At 42.9% G+C, this 24,872-nt stretch overlaps 1 protein-coding gene across 2 annotated transcripts in view; it reads left to right on the top strand.

Moving 5' to 3' along the window:
• The window catches only part of SLC44A3 (solute carrier family 44 member 3), a 76,944-nt gene that overhangs the window by 29,525 nt on the left and 22,547 nt on the right, over window positions 1-24,872 (top strand). For both annotated transcript variants that reach the window (XM_084638046.1, XM_084638045.1), the window contains 2 exons: window positions 12,023-12,188; window positions 22,092-22,248. In XM_084638046.1, coding sequence (XP_084494172.1) covers window positions 12,023-12,188; window positions 22,092-22,248 — 323 coding nt within the window. The remainder of the gene's footprint in view (window positions 1-12,022; window positions 12,189-22,091; window positions 22,249-24,872) is intronic.

The raw sequence follows: 24,872 nt of genomic DNA, 5'->3' as shown, positions 1-24,872 counted from the left end.
GCACTCTCTGTTGCGTCTCCAGTCCCCCCGGCACCGGTTCTCCTGATACCAGCACCGATCACCTCGCACTGGGCACTGTTCTCCAACAACAACAGTCATTCAACAGACCCAAGCGTCGATGGCCCCACTGTGGTCACCGGACAGGGATTCCTCTGGCACGGAAGCCCAGTTCAGCCCCTCACCTAGACTGCACCGGTGCGAATGGGCACCCGAGGCTGCATCGACATCAACAGCGCTGACTTGGCAGCATGGCCAGTGGCCTTATTGGGGCGCATGGGGAATGCTGGTTGTGGCAATGCCCCCTTCACACTGCTCATCAGCCGCCACCTCAAAGCAACAGCTGGCGGCGTTGATGGCACCAGGCTCTGTGCATGAGGCATGATCTGTGGTCAAGACAGAGGACACTGTCCCCACCCCTAAGCCTCCCTCCCAGACAGGGGAAGATGCCCCGGAGCCTTCCCTGGTGGTGAAATCATGTCCTCTTCCCCAGATGAGGTGGTTGCGAGACCCTCGAGGGCCAGCCTGCTGGACAATTTCAAAGAACACCAGGCCCTGCTGTGTTGGGTGGTTGAGAACTTGAGCCTGGAGGTGGAGGAAATGGCTGAGTAGGCAGACACCTTGTTGAATGTCTTGTCAGCCTCTACCCCAACCTTTGTCGCGCTACCAGTGTATGACGGTGTCCTCAAGGTTGCCGAGGGCCTCTGGCAAACTCCTTCCTCCATTCCTCCCACATCAAAAAGGGCCCAAAAGAAATACTTTGTCCTGGCCAAAGGGTTTAAATACCTCTATACCCACCCTCCCCCAGGCTTGCTGGTGGTCTCTGCGGCCAATGAAAGAGACAAGCAGGGGCATACCAGTTCGACCCCCAAGAATAAAGAGGCCAAATGGTTGGATCTGTTTGGGGGAAAAAATTTACTCGACGGCCAGTTTACAGTTCTGGGTGGCGAACCATCAGGCCCTCTTGGGCCATTAGAACTTTATGGGAATCCCTCCATAAGTTCAAGGAATCCCTTTCACAGGGTTTGGCCCAGGAATTTGGCACCCTGGAGGGCACTATGGCTGACAGATTGCTCACTTCAGATGGCGTGGGACACAGCGGACTCGGCAGCCGGGGTAGTCGCGTCTGCAGTGGTAATGAGGCGCAGCTCCTGGCTTCAGGCTGCAGGTCTCTCCTAAGAAATGCTGACATCCATCTAGGACCTCCCATTCAATGGGAATGGTCTTTTTTCTGACCAGATGGATGCAAGGCTGCATGGGCTAAAGCATACCAGGGCCACCCTTCACTCACTGGGCGTGCATACACTGCAGCCTGCGAGAAAGTAGTTCTGGTCGCCCCTGCTGCCTAGACCGTGGCGCTCTCGTCAAGGATCTGCAAAAAGAAGACACAGAGACGCTAGTTTCAGCCGCTGTAACCCTTCCTCCTCCCACTCACCCGTGCAGCCTGGCCCAGCAAAACATTCCAGGGGCCAGAATGGCTCGTTTTGAGGGTGCGGACGTGAGTGATGCCCCAGTCACCTTCCAGGATCCGCCCTGCTTTCCTCCACCATCTTCGTCTCTTCTGTTCAGTCTAGTCCCAAGTCACCTTGGACTGTTGGGTGCTGGACATAGATTCTCATGGTTACACCCTGCAGTTTTCGGCCGCCCCTCCCTCCCATCCCTCTTCAGGGATGCTTCTCACAAGGAACTCCTCATTCAGGAGGTTGAGAACCTCCTGCACCTGGGGGTGGTGGAGGCGGTCACTCAGTACATGAAGGGAAACGATTCTCCCACTACTTCCTACTCAACAAGTCTCTCAAAAAGTTGAAGTTTCACATGGTCTCCCTGGCCTCCATCATCCCTTTCCTGGATCTGGGAGACTGGTACTCTGCCCTCGACTTGTAGGGCATTTCCACATCTCCATATTCCAAGGTCACAGACGTTTCCTCCATTTTATAGTGGGTGAATGCCATTTCCAATTTACAGCACTTCCCTTTGGCCTCTTATCGGCTTCAGGGGTCTTTACAAAATGTGTGGCACCAGTGGCTGCTTACCTCAGACGTCGAGGGGTCCAGGTCTTCCTGTATCTTGACAACTGGCTCATCAAGAGCAGGTCCGGGATCAAGTACAGAGAAGCCTCGATCTGGTGCGTTCCACCTGCCACCACCTGGGTCTGTTGATAAACAAGAAAAAATCCACCTTAAGGCCACTCCAATGCGTAGAATTCATAGGGGTAGTTCTCGACCCCACATGAGCCAGATCATTCCTCCCGGCGGCGTGTTGTCAGGCCACGTCGGACCTGATGTTGCATGTCGAGAACCACCCGCTCACCACGGCTCGCACCTGCCTGTAGTTGCTGGGCCACATGGCCGCCTGTACATACGTGGTCAGTCATGTCAGGCTCTACCTCTGGCCTCTGCAAGCATGGTTGGCGTTGGTTTACACCCCAAACAGATACACTCTAGACTGGGTGGTCCTGGCGACGGATAACATCCTGTCATCCCTGGATTGGTGGTTGGACACTGGGTCAGTGTTGGAAGGAGTCCCCTTCTTGACCCCGTCCCTGTTGCTGACCCTGATCTCTGATGCTTCGGACCTGGGCTAGGGAGCCCACCTGGCTGAGCTGAGCACCTAGAGCTGATGGTTGCGGGACAATCTGTCCCTCCATGTGAATGTCAGGGAGCTCTGAGCGGTTTGCCTGGTCTGCCAGGCTTTCTTGCCCCACCTGAGGGTCAAGGTGGTGCTGGTACTTACAGACATTATTGCTGCGATGTATTACATCAACAGACAGGGCTGAGCCAGGTTGTTGGCCCTTTGTCAAGAAGCTTTCAGCCTTTGGCACTTCTGTATGCGGCATGCCATTCATCTGGTAGCCACACACCTGCCCAACACAAAGAATGTGCTAGCAGATCACCTCAGCAGGACCTTCTTGTCTCACCACAAGTGGTTGCTCCATCCAGAGGTGGCCAGTATGATCTTCCAAAAGTGGGGAACTCCTCAGGTGGACTTGCTTGTGTCCCGCCAGAACAGGAAATGCCACGTGTTCTCTTCACTCCAGGAGATGGACAGGGGTTCCTGTCCAATGCTTTCCTGCTTCTGTGGTCGGGAGCCCTGATGTACTCCTTTCCACCAGTGCCATTGATCCACAGTGTTCTCGTGAAGATCAAACAGGACAGGACGAGGGTTATCCTGATAGCCCCCAAGTGGCCTCGCCAGCACTGGTTTGGCATGCTGCTGGAACTTTTGGTAACCGAGCCATTGCGGCTCCCTCTCTGGCTGGACCTCCTGTCCCAGAACCACGGCAGTCTCCTGCACCCAAACCTGGAGGCGTTGTACTTGACAGCCTGGCTGCTGCTGCATGGCTGAATCCGGACCAGCAGGAATGCTCGACCCAGGTGCACCAGGTCTTGCTGGGTAGCAGAAAGCCCTCCACCAGCGTGACCTATCAGGCAAAGTGGAAAAGATTAATGTGCTGGGCCTTGGATTGGCACATCTGGGCCGAGCAGGCCTTGCTGCAGGTGATCCTAGACTATCTTCTGCACCTCAAACTTCAGGGCTTGTCCTTTTTTGTCGATCACTGTCCACCTGGCTGCTATTTTGGCTTTCCACCCTCCATTCCAAGTGCAGTCGGTCTTCACTCACAACATGACTCCCTGGTTTCTGAAAGGTCTGGAGTGTCTCTTTACCCTCATGTCTGGGATCCTGTCCCTCCCTGGGATTTGAATCTCGTGCTGTCGAAGCTCATGGGCCTCCCTTCGAACCTCTGGCTTCCTGCTCTCTTCTCATTCTCTCCTGGAAGGTTGCATTCCTGGCGGCGGATATGCCCGCCTGCAGAGTGTCTGAGATCAGAGCTTGCATCAGAACCACAACTATATGGTATTCTACAAAGATAAGATCTAGCTGCGGCCACACCCGGCGTTCCTGTCCAAGGTAGTTTCCCAGTTTCATACAGGCCAGAATGTTTTCTTACCGGTCTTCTTTCTGAAGCCCCATAAATCCAAAGAGGAGTGCAGGTTACATGCACTGGACGTCCAGAGGGCGTTGGCCTTCTATATCGATAGGAGAAAGCTGTTCCGTAAAGCCAGTGCAGCTGTTCGTGGCGGTGGCAGACAGAATATCTGTGCCTATGTCTGCTCAAAGGATTTCATCCTGGATCACAGTCTGCATCCCTGATACTGCTACGAGCTGGCTAGTGTGCCTCCACCGACAATAGTCAAATCGCACTCGACTAGAGCTCAAGCATCATCTGGTGCCGCCTTATCGCAGGTGCTGATCTAGGACATCTGTAGAGTTGCTACCTGGTTGTCTGTCCACACATTTACATCCTATTATGCGCTGACCCAGCAGTCCCGGGGCGATGCTGGCTTCGGCAGGGCAGTGCTGCAAGACCGTGAACTCCGAGCCCATTTCCATTGGCACTGCTTGTGAGTCACCTAGAATGGAATCAACATGAGCAAGCACTCGAAGAAGAAAAAATGAAAAAACCTTTCATTTTTGCATAGGGACAGCAGAGCCTGATATACCAGCACATGTGTGTGGCCTCAAGGGGGCACCACTGCCAACCCTACAGATACCACGAAGGCAAAAATCACCCGACGACTGCGCATGTGGGCACGCATACACCTAGAATGGAATGGACATGAATAACACATCTCAAAGAACAGCAGTTACGAAAAATAGGTATCCGTTTTTTCATCTTTCATCATTGCTTGAATTGTCACAATTGTCATACTTTATTAAGATTAACATAAGTGCAAAATTAATGTACTGTCATCAGAGGAGTTCAAAGTGCTTTACAGAGAACAACTAAGCCTCTCAAAATCCTTTTTACACAGGAGGATAGTCTGAATGAGGAATATAATAGTCATTCTGACTCCCAATCCCATGCTCTAACCATTAGGAAACAGTTCAGGTGTTCATATTTCAAAATTATTAAGTTCTAAATATCTAAATCCATATGATGCTCTGTAAGAGCCAGTTTCTGACACTCTTACTCATGTTGGCCCTAATCCAGAAGTGCACTTAGACTTGTGCTTAAGTCATTTGCTGGGTCAGGGCCACGTAATAGTTCTTCACAGGGTGTATTGATTTAAATTAAGATGATATAAAACAGCAATTTAAATCATGATTTAAATGACCAAGGAGAAAGCCTTGATTTAAATAATTGATTTTAATCAACTTTTCCTTGTTTTGTAGCTATTTTCTAAGGTGCATTCTCACTGGTTGATGATACCATTACAACATGTTGATTTACAACTAACTCTGGAACCTTTACACTAGATTTGGTACATTTTTTGCTACCTGGGAGGGTACACTAACTGTATACATTTATGTAAGCAATTATATAGCTTAATATTTTCTGATTCTTATTCAAATAACACCTAAAATTAGAGTAAAATAGGTTTACTTTGTGCAATTGACGGCAAACTTTGTGCAAGCCAATTTCACAATTTTCTCTGTTAATTCTGTATTATTCTTGCATGTGGGGGGAGAGAAACACTTATTTTTTCAAAGAAAATTTTACTGTAAAATGGCAAAAAGTTAGCAGGGGTTTCTGGGGGAGGTATAGAATCTGAAACAACTCCATACAGTAGGGGTAAATCTTCCTACTCTAAAATAAATAGTATTTTATTTGACAGTCTGCAAAAAAAAAATTTTTTTTGTTTTGTTTTAAATACACTCTTCAATATAAAATCTCATCTAGGTTTTACAAGGTTCGTATTCCATAGTGTATTATCAGAACAGCTTTTGTATTTTCCACTCTCTCTGGAATCAACTGATTGTGGAAATGGAAGAAAACTTTTTCTTGCTCTCTGTTGTTTCTGGGTTTTTTGAGGGAGATCAGAATACTGCTCTGAACCTCCAGGTGCTGGTCATTTGAGAACTCCAGCCTTCTGTGTTTCTCAGAAGGGGCTCAGTTTGTAAAATCTTTACCTTTCCGTCATAGCAGTTTCTAATTTTCGGCTAAGCGCCCACTTAATTTTACTTTGGACTTAACATCATTCTCAAAATATTTTCTGATATCATATATATTTACATTTTTTCAGCAAATAGCTGTTTTTAGTTATGTGCAGCTTGAGGAGATGGGCTAATGAAATTGAATTGCTACTGTGTTGCACCTGTTAAGGTTTCCCTTGTGCTTCTTGCAGTTCTGTAATATTTACAACCTCTGTGCATCTTGTAACTCTGAGGCACTTGATCCATGTTTCAACTGTGATGCAGCTGATCTTTATCCATCCATGCAGATCACCTTGTTTATGTAATTTTTAATATCTATTGTTACATTGAGAAGAAGCTAACTCCTTGGGAGGATCAGATAACTATAGCCCCGGTTGCGCAAGGTACTTTAGCACATACCTAACTTTGAATACATGAGCAGCCTCACTTCAGTGAGACTACTTGTATATTTAAAGTTACGCACCTGTTTAACTACCTTGCTAAATCAGGGGCTGTAAGAGCAGCTGAAGCGAAGTGTACTGCAAATCTATATGTCTTGGACAAATGCCAGATGAGATGCCAAATTGCAAGAGACTGGAGTTAGCACAAAAATCAAGTGGCACCGGTTGTAACTATGTATTCTAATGAGAATGGAGCTCAGTGAGGATTTTGAAAATCCAGTAGGGTTGTTTTGTTGTAGAACTAGAAATGGCCTTGTGGTATTCCAGTAGTGGTACTGTAATGTGTGTTCTCTCATATATGAATTTGGCAGAAACAGTGAAATCCACATCAGGAATAGGATACTGAGCATAAGTGTAAGATAGGAGTGCTAGGCGAGATTTTCACATAATGAAAATGTATCTCTGAGTATAGTGAGGAGTACAACTATCACAGTAAAGATGTGCTGCAGATAAACCAGTGGTAAAAGTAAATTTCTTGTCAGATCCAAGATATTCCAACTAAATCCAGCTAACTTAATTGTATATTCTCATGTGTGAAAAAGGAGCAGCTACAAAGTAAATTCAGTTGGGAGGAAACACAAATTTTATAGAACAATGGTGAAACCTTTCCTGACTCTGCAGCAGGAAGCATTAAAAGTGGAAAATATTTTCATAGTAGCAAGAACTGGGAAATCAGTTCTGAGTTAGTACTTTCTGGCCAATTGTTCTTTGTTGCCCACAGTGGAATTGATTAATTGAGGAAAATATGATTTCCGGTTCCTAGGAGTTCCAACCGTTTAAAACTTCTGGTTTCTCCAGACATCAGTAAAAAATTCCCAATAGCCACTCCCGTAGAATGTATGACAGAAGTCTGCAAGTCACAAAATACACTGTTTGATATTGATATTGTGCATCTCTTTGGCTGTGACTGATATAAGGCTGTAGTATTGGGCTAGTGAATCAGATGGAGAAACTTTTCAAAGTCTTTCTGAAAATGCTATGGCAACATCTTGGTATCTGACTAACATTTTTTTGAAGTATTAGATTTGTTACTCTGATGCAAAGAAAAGTATATATAGATTAGGCAGCTTTCTGCAATGTCATGGCCCAACAATGGGGATTTTAGTCACTTATTAACCACTTGGAATTGGCAAATGGCTGCAGTGGCAGGACTGATTTTCGGAGAACGACTTCTCTGCTGTGATTATGCTGCTGGAAGAAAAATATACTGCAGACAAAGTAGAACCATATTCTGGGGTTTTGTTCTGTTTTTTGTGCCTCCATGACCAGATCACACTGGAATGACGAGGAAAGGAAATGTATTTTTTAATAGGATGTCAGAGAGATTCTTGCTGTTTGATCCATGCTATCAATATACTCTCATCTTTATATGTGAAACATAATATAATGCATTATTCTGTCATCAGATTTGTATGTGCCTGGTAATTATAGATACAAAGGGTATCAGTCAGGCACAGACAGACACCATGAGGGAATACTACACATGATCTTTGGCTCCTCTTACTCAGCAAAGAAAGTGATCACCGACACATGATGACATCCAGCAGAGGGCAGTGATACACATGCACACAATACTAGCCCATGACAATTTCTGTTTAGCCAAGGCTGTTACTGTTAGTCATTATTTTAAATGGCAGTGGGTGTTAAGAGCAATGAAATTACTGTTTGTGCTGCAGACATTCATTAATTGTTTTAACCAGTCTGTTGGCACAGAAGTAAAATATCCTAACAATTTGCATAATAGGAATGTTCAAAAGTAAAGGTTGAACACCAGGAAAAAGTCCTCAGTTCTGCTACTGAAGGAAATGACTTCTCTTCAAATGAAATTGAATGCTGAAGAGACCTCCATTTATCTTATCCACTGTATTGCACAGTTGCTGCTGGTCATGATTACAATTGATATATGAGCATGTTTGGCTAGTTGTACATGTTGTAAGAACATAGGAGCCTAAAACTGCTGGAAGAGTTAATGGAGTTGAGAACTGTTCAGAATACAAAATGAGACACAAATGTACAGTGCATGGGATGAAATTTACTTTGATGGTATGTGGAAATGTGCTCCATTTCAGAGTTCTCTGAGAAAGAAAAATAACTCTTGGGTCTGCTTTTTAAAAAAAAAAAGAAAAAAGAGGGTGGGGTGGGGGAAAGAGAGAAATGGTATCAAAGGATTTTCCACTTGTAAAGTAACTTGAATTTTCACAGGTCTAAAAAACATTAGAACCAAATTTCAGTAGCAGTATTCCACTGAATGAACATGCTTACAGCAGTGCACAGTCCTAACCTCTCTCAAATGCCTGCAGCTCATGACAGTGCTTTCCTGTTCAGACATCTTTCTGAACATGAAATAACCAGTGCATGCATCACTGTCTTCACTTCAGTGAGGATTGCCTCACGGGCAACAATTAACTAGTCTGTGTTACAACCTATGAACTTTTTTAGTAGTCTAGTACAGCTGCATCATGTTGCAGGGTATGACTCTTGATCCAAGGAACAATGAGAACAAGGTTTACCTGAATTTGGTAGAACCCATCTGTTTTGACTTCCAATTCTCAGCTCTACTCACTAGACCAGTGGTGGGCAACCTGCGGCCCATTAGGGTAATCTGCTGGTGGGCCGTGAGACAGTGTGTTTACATTTGCACAGCCGCCCGCAGCTCCCAGTAGCTGGGATTCGCCATTCCCGGCCAATGGGAGCTGTGGGAAGCAGCACGGGCCGCAGGGACATCAGTGGACAGTTCCTTATCGTGCCCCTACTCACAGAGTTGACATTGACAGCACCAATGCTGTACTGGAAGTTAGTACCAAGGAATATCCACAGCTCACCCTTAGAGATGTATCCTTAAGGTCAGCAAATTTGAGCCCTGGCAAAGTGATAAAGAGAGTAAGTTCCAGATCCAGTGACCTTCCACAAAAAGTATCCTGTCTCTGTCTCCCGCCCCCAAACAAAAGTTCAAATTCAGGAATTATAAATAGGAGTGTCTAACTCGAACTCAGCATTTGGGACGGTGCATCACTAATTTTGTGTAGCTACTTTTAGGCTTTTGTGTAAGGCCCTCATTTGTTTAAGAAATACGTTCACGTCTTGTCAACGTAAGTGGAAATAAAATTTGCTAGCATAATTAGATATAAATGTGTGTTCATGTTCAAGAATACACATCTGATGCAAACAGCCTTAGAGTTCTTGTTATCTTAAAGATATCTACATTCTGTTTAAAAAAAAAAAGCAATGTCATTCACTTTTGGATTGAATTTTGTCTGTTTAATGTTCTAAAACCTAGTTTTGTCACAGCTATAACATATACTTTATTCTGTTTTGTTTCAATGGTGCATATATATCTTTAATCTTTCCCATCAATCTTTCTCTCCCTGCTCTTTTAGTATAATCATAGAATCATAGAAGATTAGGGTTGGAAGAGACCTCAAGAGGTCATCTAGTCCAACCCCCTGCTCAAAGCAGGACCAACCCCAACTAAATCATCCCAGCCAGGGGGCTTAGATAAGCCGGGCCATAAAAACCTCTGAGGATGGAGATTCCACCACTTCCCTCGGTAACCCATTCCAGTGCTTCACCACCCTCCTAGTGAAATAGTGTTTCCTAATATCCAACCTAGACCTCCCCCACTGCAACTTGAGACCATTGCTTCTTGTTCTGTCATCTGCCATCACTGAGAACAGCCTAGCTCCATCCTCTTTGGAACCCCCCTTCCGGTAGTTGAAGGCTGCTATCAAATCGCACCTCCCTCTTCTCTTCTGCAGACTAAATAATCCCAGTTCCCTTAGCTTCTCCTCATAAGTCATATGCCCCAGCCCCCTAATCATTTTCGTTGCCCTCCGCTGGACTCGCTTCAATTTGTCCACATCCTTTCTGTGGTGGGGGCCCCAAAACTGGATGCAATACTCCAGATGTGGCCTCACCAGTGCCAAATAGAGGGGAATAATCACTTCCCTCGATCTGCTGGCAACGCTCCTACTAATGCAGCTCAATATGCTGTTATCCTTCTTGGCAACAAGGGCACACTGTTGACTCATATCCACCATCTTGTCCACTGTAACCCCAGGTCGTTTTCTGCAGAACTGCCACTGAGCCAGTCAGTCCTCAGCTGTAGCAGTGCATGGGATTCTTCCGTCCTAAGTGCAGAACTCTGCTCTTGTCTTTGTTGAACTTCATCAGATTTCTTTTAGCCCAATCCTCCCATTTGTCTAGGTCACCCTGGACCTTATCCCTACCCTCCATTGTATGTACCTCTCCCCACAGTTTAGCATTATCCGCAAACTTGCAGAGGGTGCAGTCCATCCCATCATCCAGATCATTAATGAAGATGTTGAACAAAACTGGCCCTAGGACAGACCCCCGGGGCATTCTGCTTTATACTGACTGCCAAGTAGACATCAAGCCATTGATCACTACTCACTGAGCCCGACGATCTAGCCAGTTTTCTTTCCACCGTATAGTCCATTCATCCAATCCATACTTTTTTAAACTTGCTGGCAAGAATACTGTGGAAGACCATATCAAAAGCTTTGCTAAAGTCAAGATATATCACATCCACTGCTTTTCGCATATCCACAGAGCCAGTTAGCTTATCACAGAAGGCAATCAGGTTGGTCAGGCATGACTTGGTGAATCCATGTTGACTGTTCCTGATCACCTTCCTGTCGTACAAGTGCTTCAAAATGGATTCCTTGAGGATCTGCTCCATAATTTTTCCAGGGATGGAGGTGAGGCTGACTGGTCTGTAGTTCCCCGGATTCTCCTTCTTCCTTTTTTAAAAGATGGGCACTATATTTGCATTTTTCCAATCATCCAGGACCTCCCCCGATTGCCACAAGTTTTTAAAGATAATAGCCAATGGCTCTGCAATCACATCAGGCAACTCCCTCAGCACCCTCGGATGCATTAGATTGGGCCCCATGAACTTTTGCATGTCCAGCTTTTCTAAATAGTCCTTAACCTGTTCTTTCACCACTGAAGGCTGCTCACCTCCTCCCCATACAGTGCTGCCCAGTGCAGCAGTCTGGGAGCTGACCTTGTCTGTGAAGACCAAGACAAAAAAAGCATTGAGTACTTCAGTTTTTTCCACATAATCTGTCACTAGGTTGCCTCCCCCATTCAGTAAGGGTCCCACACTTTCCCTGACCACCTTCTTATTGCTAATGTACCTGTAGAAACCCTTCTTGTTAACCTTTGCATCCCTTGCTCGCTGCAACTCCAGTTGTGCTTTGTCCGCATAATAATGCTGTTGTCCTCCTAAGTGAAAACTTAATTTTTAGACATTTCTGTAATTTACCTTTATCTGATTTCAGATTTTGATAATGAAGATTTTTCGTTTATTTCTCAAACATTCATTTTAGAGCAGATCCTGAAGTTTTAACCTGGTTTCTCCTAAATTCTTGCTCAAACACAGATCCTATTGACTTTACTGGCAACTGTAAAAGTGACCTGACTTAAAACTGAGGCATTAGGACCTATGAGAATATTTTTCTCAAAATTAGTTGTGTGCTTTAATAAATATTGCTGAACTAAACAGCTGGATTCTATTTTATAACTTTACTGAAGAAAAGTGAATACATGGGATATATGGGACATGTGTAAGTTCTGTTTTGTTTGCTGAGTTGTGATTTAATATTCTGATATCTTTGATTTCTCAGGGAGTGCACAAGTCATTTCAGGAGGACAAGTAGAATATAAAATTCTGTCTGGCATTCGCTACATGTGGTGGTACCATTTAGTCGGCCTTATCTGGACAAGTGAATTCATCCTGGCTTGTCAGCAAATGACTATCGCTGGAGCAGTGGTTACTTGCTATTTTAACCGGTATGTGCAAAATTTACCTCCTTGTATAGTTGGTTTTTTCTTAGCATTGACTTTGTCTATTTTTAGGAAAACCACTATAAAATGCCTTGGATTTATATTTAGGGTAGTATCTTGGGAGCTAAATTATTCTAAGAATGTGAGACTAGAAAGTCAAGCAGCTCATTGCAAGGCTTTGAACACGATCTCATGTGACATGTATCACCTCTCTAAGTCCTAGAAAATTTTGGGCCAAATTAAGCCCTCGTGCAAACCCGTGTAACTCCTCTGACAAAACCCAGATTAGTTTTAACCTTTTCTCAGTAAATGTTGGTAGTTCTAAGTAAAAGTGTAACATATATTGCCAGAGTAATTCTAAAGTAGTGTGACTTGGTCTCCTTTCCATCCCTCCTACCAGGCTTTAATCTGGTATGGCTGAATAAGCCTCTAAAATTTACTGTAGAAAATAATTGAAAATCTTTTGTCATGCCATTCAAATATTTTTACTTGAAGTGTTTTAGTTTGTGTTACCAAGACACCACCTTAGCTAGACGTACAGGAATTGTAAAAATCTCATTTACTTCTTACTATTTATCCTGTTTTACGTTTTGCACTTCCTTCATATTGGATAGTGAAACAAGATGGGTTTCATGCAGTAAATCAGTGCTGTTTTTGTTTCAATTTCCAACACTGCAGGGGAATGTTTTGATCTTCTAACTACATTACTGTGTTTCCTCTGCTCCATTCCACGCAAATGTGGTTGGTAACACATTTTCTGTTCTGTGAAAGTCTGAGACTTCGAAAAAATTCTTATTCCACAGTGGAACAACAACAACAAAAAAGGATTTTTTTTTTTTTGCAGAAAAGCTGTATTGCCATTGGGGAATGGGTATCCGTGTGAGCTACGGGTTTGTAGCAGTTTGCCTGGGAAGCACAACAGCCCACCTGGCAGGCTGCCCCAGAGCTGGGGATCTGGGTTGTGTGGGAGCTGGGGCTCCCAGGGCATCCAGGCTCTTAGGCTGACAGGGAGCTATCAGGCAAGCTGTCAGGAAACCAGCCTGGTTCCTGTTGAAATTTCATCCAAATCGAAACAATCCCCCAGAACATTTTGATTTTGACAAGTCAGCACTTTTGGATAGAAAGTGTTCTTTTGGAAAACTCGTGATGAACTCTACTCTTCCCACAGGAAAGCCAGCTTAGACCTTATCCACAATCAGGATTTTTTTTTTCCAAAAATTTTCCCCTGTTGGAACTCTGATTCCACTCCATTGGTGTTAGCAATGTTGGGAGCCCTAGAGTAGACAGGTTGCTGGCTGCCTCCACCATTTTAAGCACTGTGTTTTCTGTCCCTGCTCAAAGTAAGTTTAATCAACACAGCATTTAAAACACTGTCAGAAGCTCATATGCTCTTGGGTTCTCAATAGAGCTGAGACTGAACTGGTGTTAGCCAGTGGACATTTTTTTTAAAGTATTCCAAGTGCAGAATCTAAAATGCCCATTTTAAAGGGTTTGGGGAGAAGATCAGTATGCTGACATAATCTGTTACCATTTCACCGGTTTACACTTCCTACTTAATCTCCTTTCTCTGACTGAAGGATCAACACAGGTAACTAGTGTTCCTACAGAGCTGTATGTAGTTAATTGGCCCTTTGCTCCTGAGGGTACAGCATGGCATTCAATCCTGTAAAAGAAGTTTGCACTGACTTCGTTAGTACTTTTTATGTAGCCTGTTGTAAAACTAGACAAATATCTAGATGAGTTGATGTAGCCCCTGAAAGACCTTTGTGTACCCCCAGGGCACACATACCGCTGGTTGAGAACCACTGCTCTAGTATAACTATTCATTGTTTAAGATTGAGAAATTCAGATTTCAATAACAGAGCACTAAAATTTCATGCAGACAATGACTTGTTTATACTGCTCTATATTCTATACACTGAAATGTAAGTAGAATTTTTATATTCCAATTGATTTATTTTATAATTATATGGTAAAAATGAGAAAGTAAGCAATTTTTCAATAATAGTCTGCTGTGACACTTTTGTTTTTATGTCTGATTTTGTAAGCAAGTACTTATTAAGTGAGGTGTAACTTGGGGGTATGTAAGACAAATAAGACTCTTGAAAGGGGTACAGTAATCTGGAAAAGATGAGAGCCACTGTACTAGAGAGCCAAATCCTGAGATTCTTACTCCATTAATTTTGGGTAGCAGTAGTCATTGGGAGTTTGCCTGAATAAGGCGCTAAAGATTTGGTCCAAACCACATTGCTTCAGGAACTTGGGGGTTGGGGCGGAAATCTTTCCACATTTCACAGGGGCATCTGCACCAGTGCTTTCTCTGATTTGACACCTATACTGAAGGCCACAGTCATTAAATTGACATTATTTGTTGAGCATGGACAGTTTGCGCAGTGCTGCATAAAGCACTGGCCCAGAGACTACGATGCTCCAAGGTGCATGTGGAGTAGTTCAGGGGTGAGGAGGAAAAGGTGACGTTAAGCTACTCTCATATACTGCACACACACACATCTGATCTTTAGAGCCCAGCAAATCCGCAGATATTCGCTTTATATGTGCAGATGTCTGCATCTGTGGATCATTTTTGCGGATCGGCTACGGATATAAATTTTGTATCCGCACAGGGCTCTACTGATCTTAGGGCTACTAAGGCAGTCCCTGGTGAAAAATATAGTGCAGCCTTTGAGCTCTTGTACTTTGCACTGGCTGCCAGCTACCCGAAGGACTATTCTGGAAGCTAGGAATCCCCAGGACATGGAGACAACCTGGCCATGCCTCCTACAACCAGGGCTGGTAAGGCAACATTGAAGCTGCTGTGCTGGCTCTCTGCCCCCAGAGGATTAGGTAATTCTCAAGAGACCAAACCTACCAGCTTTCCAGTTACTTCCCACCACCATTGTGAGGTCCAGGATTGGGCTCTTGGAGTAGACAAGTTCTGTGCTCCAAATTGCATTGAAATCTCTCTCCTTACATGTACTTCATTTGCTTGGCAACTGATAGCCATTGTGTTGAGAGAGTTGTGCATGGGAAGGGAAATGCTATATATATATTTAATGGTGGTGATCCCTCTTCCTATCCCTCGATCTGTCAGTACAGATAAGTAGATAAATCAAAGCAGTGAGGTAAGGGGGATAGAAAGGTGAATTAGCAATATTATAGACCTCATAGAGGGCAGTGAACGATCTTAGTTCTTATTGGCAACAATGAATTTGTCACCAGGAATCTGCAATTTAATGTGTTCTGTGATGCAGCCTTATAAATGCTTGTCACAAGTGCTTTGTTTATGATACCCCATGGAGAGGTTTTCCTTCTAGCTAGTGAATGGCCACAGGAAATGGAACAGCCTTTCTCTGAGGAAACCTGCTTCCTCAACACACAACAATCCAACACACAAAACACTTCGCAGCCACTGTCCATAAGCGGAATTAAAAATGGGGAGGGCAGAGAGTTGTTTCAGCTGGATTAGCTTTACAGGTGACATCTGTTTGACCTGAAATAATAATACTGAAACTACACTTTGCTTTCTTCTATTCAGATAAAAGATAAATTCCTGAGAGGCTTTATTAATTTAATAAAAGAAATAGTGGTTCATGAAACGGCTACTCTTTTATAACTTGCAAAAAGAGAGTGCTCTCCTGACAGCCCGTTTTTGGTTTTGTTTTTTTTTTGGAGAAAGCTCTTTGTGGAAATCTTGTTAGCTTGGTTTGTTTTGAATAAGGATTTATTTCCGTCATGTCAGGTTTCAGAGTAGCAGCCGTGTTAGTCTGTATTCGCAAAAAGAAAAGGAGTACTTTGTACAAGTACAAGTACTCCTTTTCTTTTTCCATCATGTGTTGAGGGGTTAAGTGCATAGCTGCTGCCTCCTCACTGCAAGCAGACGTTGTCCCTGTCACTGATTTAAAGAAAAAGGTTTTATGGATTTGACTAGTTACCCAAAATTATTTACTGAAGGCCCAACTCCTACAAATGCTCAAGCACATTGAATAGCTGTTCTCGTGCAAATTGTCCCATAGTACTTCCGTGAGTAATTTTACTCACATGCTTAAGTGTTTGCAGGATCAGGGCTCCAATCCTACAAATGCTTACATGTATTACACCACTGCGCAATGCAGAATTTTGCAGAAATTAACGTTGTGTGTGCAGAATTTCCTTTCCCCCACAGAAATGGGCTGCCGTGCTGCTAGCCACCACTAGGGGCCAGTGGACTTGGCAGAGTCCAGCTTGCACACAGAAGACACTGCTGGAAGGAAGGAGAGGGAGCTAGAGGGTTCCTGGTAGCTGCAGTTCCCAGCGTGCCCTGAGGGAAGGAGATGGTGGCATTCAGGAAACTCCATGCAAGCCTGGAACCAAGCATCAGGCTGTTTCTCCCTCTGGATCCCTAGGTTCTGGGGCGGGAGGGGGATGGGTGTCTGGCTGGGGGGGTCCTGCGGTTGAAAGCTGGGGAGAAGAGGGTTTGGGTATATTGGCTGGCAGGGGCCCCCATAGGCGGGCTCTGGGGGTGAAGGGTTGTGGGTGTCTGGCCTCCTGGCTGGGCTCTGGGGGCAGAGGGAAGAGAAACAGGAACTGGGTTATCACAGGTGTTTTTTAAACTCTCTATTCCTGGGAGAATTTTTGTGCATGTCTGTATTGTTACAGACATATTTGCTGAAGGTATTTTGAAATAAATTACCGAAGTAATTTAAACTGGAACTGGCATGATTATGTAGGGTTATTTTGACAAATAAAATTTGCAGAATTTTGCAAAATTTTAAAATATTGTGTGCGGAATTTTTAATTTTTTGGCACAGAATGCCCCAAGGGGTAATGTATGCTTAAAATTAAGAGTGTGTGTAAATGTTTGTAGGAGTGGGGCTTTAGGACCTGATTCTAAGGGTATGTGTACGCAGCAGCTAGACACCCATGGTTGACTTGTACCAGCCAACTTGGGCTACAGGGCTGTTTCATTGCTGTGTAGACTCTGGGCTTGGGCTGGTGCCTGGGCTCTAGGACCCTCCCACCTCACAGGGTTCTAGAGCCCAGGCTCAAGCCCAGAAGCACAGCAATAAAACAGCCCTGCAGCCCAGCCCTGTGACAAGCCTGAGTTGGTTGGCATGGGCCTTCTGTGGGTGTCTAGTTGCTGTGTAGACATACCCTAAAAAGTGCTGCTGAGCACCACAACTCCCACTGACTTCAGTAGCAGTTGAGTGTACTCAGCATCTCTCAGGATCAGGCACTTGGGGCTGGTGTACATGGAGAGTTAGTGCATTGCGAGCTAGGGTGTGAATATGCAGCGCACCAGCATGCTGTGTACTAAGTGGCTCCGTGGCTCGCGCTACAGAACTTTTAGTACTTGGCAGCAGGGTCCACATGGCTAGTTAGTGCACAGTAAGCTAGTGCGTTGTAGGTTCAGACAAATAGGGATCAACGAGGACCAAACTTTCAACAGCCTATTGAAAATCCATGTCTGTAATATCTGTGAGAATGTTTGTTTCCATGGTCATAAACTTGCATTTATACGTGTAAAAGGACAATTCAGTGTACAGTTACTCAAACTAGTGTATTTGAGCAGGTAAGCAAACGGTTGTGTAAATATTGATAGTAGATTTTTAATAGCTGAACATTTGCTTTTTAGTATGGTGTTATGTATAACAAGAAAAATATGTATTCTGGGAACTTTTCGGCACTGAGGAGAAACATTATGTGTTAGTCCTCAGACAGACAGATCTGAGTATACGATCTGCCCTACTACACATGCTATATTTTATTGCACTAGTTTTTTTTAAAAAATGAGATTAATACTTTTCACTAAATTATTAGTAATTGCTTTTAATAGCTTTTAAAAATTATGTTTACATTTCATCTCTTGAACTCTCTTCTGTAAAATGCTTCATGAGCTGAACGCAACATAGAGGCGTATTGCAACTGTGAGTTTTCAAAAATCATGAGTCAGGCTCAAAAAAATCATGATTGGCTTAAAAATCATGAGTTTTTTGGGGGTTTTTTTTGTTTAAAAAACAAACATTTTGGGTTCTTATTTTCCTTTTGTTTCTGAGCCATTTTCAAGCTTTGTTCCACAACCAAAAGAGAGAATTTTTTTTAAACGAAAGCTACAACTATCCTACAATAATTTGACTCCAGAAGCTGTGGTTTTAAGAAAAATATCAAAAGATTCACAATAAAATAATGGGAGTTGACAAAATTAGAAATAAAATGCACAAGTACAGCTATCCGGTGTGATATTAAATACAACTTCACAGGGACTTGGTGCAATATTGTTCTGTATAAATCAAGAAATGCATAGGCAATGAAACAAAAATATCAAAGGAAAATTCAAACTAAGGCCTCAGTCCCACAGTGAGTTCTGTGCAGGTAGACGCATGTCCATTTGGAGCTCTACTGACTTCAGTGGGCTCCATGTGAGTACAAGGCCACCTGCACAGAGCTCATTGCAGGATCTGGAGCTATGGGTGTGTGTGAATCCATAAAGATAAAATAACTGATTCAAGGCAAACTAAGTTTTGAGACACAAATACCACTAGTGGGTTGTTTTCTCTTAATTTGGTCATTTTCTTACAGTTGGTACTTCCTGTTTTGATTCATGATTAGAAGGAAAATCAATTTCCAACATGCCTGGAACCATAATGAAATCTCATTAGAACATGACAGTTCTCAGGTAGACCAAGGAGGTTTGCAACAGCCTCCAAATTTTGTAGAGGTTTATGCAAACCAAACTTATTAATCAATACTGTTAAAGTAGAGAAGGAAAATTATACTTATCTCTTCAGCAGCAAATGAACTATTAACAGAGTTGTAAACTTTGCCTTCCTATATTTTCTAAACTTGGTTAATATTTTAACTTGCTGTTCTTTAACCTTTAATTTTCCCAGGTCTGACTGTAAGCTATCATGAATAGAAAAGAGCAGTAGTACAGGGGTGAAATTTTATATGTCAGAAATACATATGTATTGATAAACCAAGAATGATGTTTTTAAGAAAGGCTATCAAAGCACTCACTCTACATAAAAATATCACCATCCCTCAAGCTGCTCCCCTGGCCATAAGATCAAAACTGTTGCATACTAGCAACCGCTTTGCTGGTATTTCCTATTTAAAATAATGTGGTGCATAGACATATATAATTATGACTTTATAGCTGCAAAGTAGTTACTGTTATGAAAGGACTGCAGTGATATACTCCGGATTATTGCAGCACTGTGATACCTCTCTTGACTTAGTTGTGTAAATCCCTGCTGTGGTGAAGATTTAATAAAAATGTGTTTGCAGACCTTCCTTTTCAAATCCCCCCCAGCTGCTCTGTCTCTCACACACATACACACAAACCCTTTTTATGCTCTTAGTTTTTTCTGTAAATATTCATTTTAAAGGCGATAAATGAATCCTTCAAAAGTTCCTTATGAAGAGTGAACATTTTAGTTATGATTTAGGGCAGGTATCGGCAACCTTTCGCCCGCGGCCCACCAGGGAAAGTCCCTGCCAGGGTGGGCCAGTTTGTTTACCTGCAGTGTCCACAGGTTCGGCCAATTGTAGCTCCCACTGGCCACGATTCACTGTCCCAGGCCAATGGGGGCTGCGGAAAGGGCAGTCAGCACATCCCATTGGCCCGGAGCGGCAAACCACAGCCAGTGGGAGCTGCAATCAGCTGAACCTGCAGATGCAGCAAGTAAACAAACTGGCCCAACTCGCCAGGGGCTTTCCCTGGCGAGCCATGTGCCAAAGGTTGCCGATCCCTAATTTAGGGTCTGATTCTTTCTTAATTCCTAATTCAATGTATTTTCGCTTGAGTAAATATTTCAGCACTGAGCCTATTATTTAGGGTTTGCTAATAAAAGGGTCTCTTCGCCTTTTTATGCTAATGTAACTACCGTGAATAGTAATCTGTGTATTTGAAGTCCCCAAAATGTTTTTGGGGGGATTTGTTGAGCTGAGAAGACTGATTTCAGTCATTTATTTATTTATTTTTGAGTTCATTTCCTGGTTTTGGAGCGTTAATTAGTATAAATTCTTGAGAGCTGTGTCATGCCATTTCTTGTGTCTGATTCATATTAAAGTGACCTTTAAAATGCAAACAAAAAAACCTCTTGCATGTGGGATTCTGACATCGCTTATAAGATAAAACATGAAGTTAATTTTCATGTGTATATTTAGATTTTAGAACATTTATGTTATTATCTCAAAACATCACGGCTAAAATGCAGTAGACTTATGTATTTTCAGTTACGAGTAGGCCAGATAATATTTTAAACACATTACACCAAATTATGCTCACATGTACTCCATTGTAAATCTGAAATAAACCTGTTGAATGCAATATAATTCCTCTGGAGTTAAATCAGCAAAATTGAAAGCAAAATTTGGCCCAATCATTACAGTGACATCAGAGAGTAAATCTTAGTTTTGCATGTAAGATCTTGCCAGATTGTTTGTTGATTTTTAGTTTGACCACTGTCTCAGAGCAAGTGGACCCAGTCTTGCAGACTGATCTCCTATTGTAACATCATCAAATAAGGAGTGCAGTGGGGCTAGAAAGATGACAGGAGCAGGACACAGTCATTCAAAGGAAGAATAATTCTCATTCACTGTTTATGTTTACTTGGAACATTTCCTCTCCTCCCTCTTCCCCCCCAGGCCAGTTTTCCTGTTGTGATGTCTGTTACTGAGCGCACAAAAATAGTCATGGCCTATGCACTTAATTAATCCAGTAAAAGATTTAAACTTGTTTTCCTTCATCTGGACTTAGGGCTTGATCCAACTCCCAACTGAGGTCAATAAAAGTCTGGAGTTGGATCAGGCCCTAAAAGAGATACCAGATTGATCATAGAATCATAGATCTATAGGGCTGGACTGGACATCAAGAGGTCATCAAGTCCAGTCCCCTATGCTGAGTCAGGACCAAGTAAACCTAGACCGTCCCTGACAGGTGTTTGTCCAACCTGTTCTTAAAAACCTACATTGATGGGGATTCCACAACCTCCTTTAGAAGCCTATTCCAGATCTTGACTACCCTTATAACAACATTTTCCCCCCCAATATCTAACCTATATCTCCCTTGATGCAAATTAAGCCCATTACTTCTTGTATTACCTTCAGTGGACATCGAGAACAATTGATCCCCATCCTCTTTATATCAGTCCTTAACATATTTGAAGATTTGGTCTTCTTTTCTCAAGATTGAACATGCCCAGATTTTTAACATTTCCTCATAGGTCACATTTTCTAAACCTTTTGTAATTTTTCTTACTCTCCTCTGGACTTTCTCGAATTTGTCCACATCGTTCCTGAAGCGTGGCACTCAGAATTGAAAACAGTTCTCCAGCTGAGGCCTCACCGTTGCTGAGGCGAGCAAGATAATTATCTCACATGACTTATATATGACACTCCCATTAATACACACCAGAATATTAGCTTTCTCCGCATCACATTGTTGACTCACATTCAATTGGTGATCCATGATAACTCCCAGATCCTTTTCAGCACTACTACAATGTAGCCAGTTATTCCCCGTTTTGTAGTTGTGCATTTGATTTTTCCTTCCTAAGGGGTAGTACTTTCCACTTATCTTTATTGAATTTCACCGTGTTGATTTCAGAGCAATTCTCCAATTTGCCAAGGTTGTGTTTGATTTCTGATCCTGTCCTCCAAAATGCTTTCAATCCCATCCACCTTGGCGTCATCTGCAAACTTTATAAGCATACCCTCTATTCCATTATCCGAGTCATTTAATGAAAATATTCAATAGCACCAGACTCAGGACTGACCTCCATGGGATTCCACTAGATATGCCCTCCCAGTAATACCTGTATTACAAGAAAGTGAAACAATAAAAGATATTAATTATTTAAACAGCAGTAGAATTCACTGTATTTTCTCTTTCGATAACATTTTAAAATGCTGTTTGTTTTCCCCCCCTAGAAATAAGAGAAGCTCACCACGACACCTGATCCTGTCTTCCATATCAGTACTTTTTTGCTATCATCAAGGAACAGTTGTAAAAGGGTCGTTTTTAATCACAATAGTGAGAATTCCAAGAATTATTCTTATGTACCTTTATGATGCCCTGAAAGAAAAGGTGGGTATATGCTTGTGTAACACAGTAGTACAATGGTTAAGGGGTGAAGTTCAGGAAAGAAATGTACTGAAAAACTAACCTCTGTGTAAGAAATAGAAATGTGATCTGTAGTGTGTTTTATTTTGATTTCTTCATGAAATAGTTCCTTGTCTGTATCTACTCCTTTCTGCCTCAGATCAGATTTTTTTTTAAATTTTAAATAAGAAAATCAAAGATGATTTATTTTTACTTTTTTAATGTAAAATCTTGTATGAGGAGTAAGGAACAATTTAGAGATGACAGAAGGATTTTTTAAAACTCTCACATCATAATAATTTTTTAAACAATCCAACTTACCAAGAATGGCTTATTTTCAGCATGAAAGCTCTCCTTTCTAGGTGATTTCACCTGCCTTGTGATGGGATGCTCAAGAGTATATAAAAAGAATAGGTAAAATAAGAACTAGCCCACATTCTTGTCCAGAATTTCAGCATATCTTTTAAAGCATAAAGAAGTGTGGTTAAGTGTTTTTGTTGTTTGTCTTTTTAATTTTCATGCACTTCTGCATGTCCAGGGTTCTGCTGGAAACAGAAGTACCATAATAACACAGGAATGCGAATGGTGGTTATTTCTGGAAATCTCATGGGAGGAGCTGGTTCTCATGAGGTGTCCAGCTCTATTTCTAAATCAGCAGTTTGTAATAAATTAGGAGCAGTAGTGCGTCTGTGTGGTGCTCCACTGACATCACTGGGGCTCCATATGAGTGCAGGAATCCACTTGCAGGCACCCTATAAATGCCTAAATAAGAGGGACTTGATGTTCAGATGTGCTGAGCACTCAGAACATTCTCTGAAGTCAATTGGAGCTGTGGGTGCTCAGCACCTCTGAAAATCAAGTTACTCTTTTTAGGTGCTTAAACTTGGATGTAGTTGCTCAACTTTAGGCACCCATTTGTGGAAATTTTTGCCCTTTAACTGAACCAAACATCCAAGGTTTAACACCTTGAGGCTTGCCTTTTGCCAATAAATATGATGGATAAGAAGGGTTTTGTTACTAGGAAGAATATATGTTTTATTTTCCACTTGTGAAGGCGTTCATAAAACCACAAGCATACAAGACATTCACTGGAGTCTGTGTAAAAGTCACAAATAATGCATAAGAACAAATGGGAGATTACAGATTAATCACAAGATTAAACTACCCAGAAACTTTATGGTCTGCTGCTTTTGTTGTACATCTGAAGCAGATTTGCTAGTTGCTGGAAATTCTGGATAAATTTTGAATGAGCCAATATTGTCTAGCAAAGAGGGTTTATTTGTATCCTAGGTATATCCTATATGTTGTCACCATCTTTTCTACCTTCCATGACCCTGCTGCCCAGCATCCAGCCTTCCAGCTGAGGAGGACTTGACAGGTCTTCCTCTGAAGTTAGGCAGTGCAGCTCCTAAACAGCTCCTAAAGAGCTCCTGACTGTTCCCCCAAATCCATGGAGGAGATCCCCCACCCAGTGATACCACTCTGTTCTGGCACACCAGAGTACAATTCACCATATTCCTGGACCCTGCAGACTCCCCTCCACAAAGTACAGGGGCCCACAAGGTGGCAGTGGTTGGGGAGTGGGCAGACTGGATGGGATGCAAATCATCCCTCCTGTGGTCTCACAGGACTTACCCAGACTGTATTACCTTTTCCACAGATGTCCCTGTTCCCTCTGGAGAAAGGGGATCCTTGGCTCCTTTGCAGTCATGCTGTCTGGGAGAGGGGAGGGTACTGCTAGAGGCCAGAGCGTCTGCACAGGTGTCCCTGGAGTTTCATGGGTTTGTAGAAGGACATCTGGGCCTTTCCTACCAGGCAGCCCCCTCCCTCCCTCCTGACAGAATTACCGGGAGGAATTGCAGCCTGCAGAGTCTCCTCCTCTGGGTTTTAATGTGGAAGGGGATGAGTATTGTCCACTGTGGGGAAATTAGCATGCTGCTTTTTTAATAAACGCAGATCTCCAGCACGACATCGCAAAGTATTTCCATTCAGTTGGGCTCAGGGTATTATTCTGTGGTGATATTTAAAAAAAATATTGAATGCTGGAAAATTTGCAAGGATATTAAACTCCAGATTAAAAAATTCTCACCTTCACTGCTTCCATACAACTCCACAGCTATGCATATGACCTGAAGATGTCACGCAGCCATTCTAAGAGCTTTACTTTTAAAAAAACAAAACCAAACCTTTCTGAGCCCTGAAGACAGAAGATAAAGGCTTTTGATCAAATATTACCAAATGGAATTTGCCTTTAAATACCATCTGGGGAAAATGGCCATGCCACAGTGGTCCTCAAGACGTAGGATTTCATAATTATATTTTAAAATACCCTGTAGGATTAACAACTTTGGTTTTTGAGGTAATGTTAGATGTTTTCCCTGTTTTGTTTTGTTTAATATAAAGCTAATATTCCTCAAAGTCTTTGTAAGAATTCAAACTGTTTCCTGAAAGGAGTGATCTCCTTGAGAATTTAAGCCTGCCGTTTTCACTTTTCCTAATAAAATTAAAGTACTCCATGGGTATGTCAACATAGCAACAGCCGGGAGTGTGCTTCCCAGCACAGATAGACAAGACATGCGCTTGCTCCACTTGAGATAGCGTACTAAAGA

The sequence above is a fragment of the Lepidochelys olivacea genome (genome assembly GCF_965140295.1).
Source record: "Lepidochelys olivacea isolate rLepOli2 genome assembly, chromosome: 8".
NCBI lineage: Eukaryota > Metazoa > Chordata > Testudines > Cheloniidae > Lepidochelys > Lepidochelys olivacea.
Note: the sequence above shows the minus strand (reverse complement) of the source record. Positions and strands in the feature narration are given on the sequence as shown.